The sequence below is a fragment of the Penaeus monodon genome, chromosome 31 (assembly GCF_015228065.2).
Source record: "Penaeus monodon isolate SGIC_2016 chromosome 31, NSTDA_Pmon_1, whole genome shotgun sequence".
Classification (NCBI taxonomy): Eukaryota; Metazoa; Arthropoda; class Malacostraca; order Decapoda; family Penaeidae; genus Penaeus; species Penaeus monodon.
This window is the reverse complement of record NC_051416.1, coordinates 31,714,678-31,714,908: the sequence shown is the minus strand read 5'-3', so window position 1 is coordinate 31,714,908 and position 231 is coordinate 31,714,678. Positions and strand designations below refer to the sequence as shown.

The window sequence follows — 231 nt, the reverse complement described above, 5'->3', positions numbered from 1 at the left end:
CTGTAAGACTGATTGCTCCTTTTCTTCTTCACTTCCACCTGAATCTTTCAACGGCCCTCGGAAATGTGACCATCTCAGAGTCTGTTTATACTTCGTCACGGCGATGTCTCGCTGCAGCCTTTCAGTGCACCCAAGGAAAAATCACCCAGGAAGTTTCCTCGCTTTATCCCGAAATTCTTGAACATCACAAACCTCACCGAGATCATCTGCCAGAATGAATACGATATTGGG

The 231-nt window shown here is 46.3% G+C and overlaps 1 protein-coding gene across 1 annotated transcript in view; it reads right to left on the bottom strand.

Annotated features, from left to right (window-relative positions):
* Window positions 1–219, bottom strand: part of LOC119593174 (arylsulfatase B-like) — a gene marked incomplete at its 5' end in the record, with an annotated part of 4,094 nt that extends 3,875 nt beyond the window's left edge. The window contains 1 exon segment of the mRNA XM_037942152.1: window positions 198–219. Within this exon segment, the coding sequence (XP_037798080.1) occupies window positions 198–219 (22 nt within the window).
* Window positions 220–231: the final 12 nt, after the last annotated feature.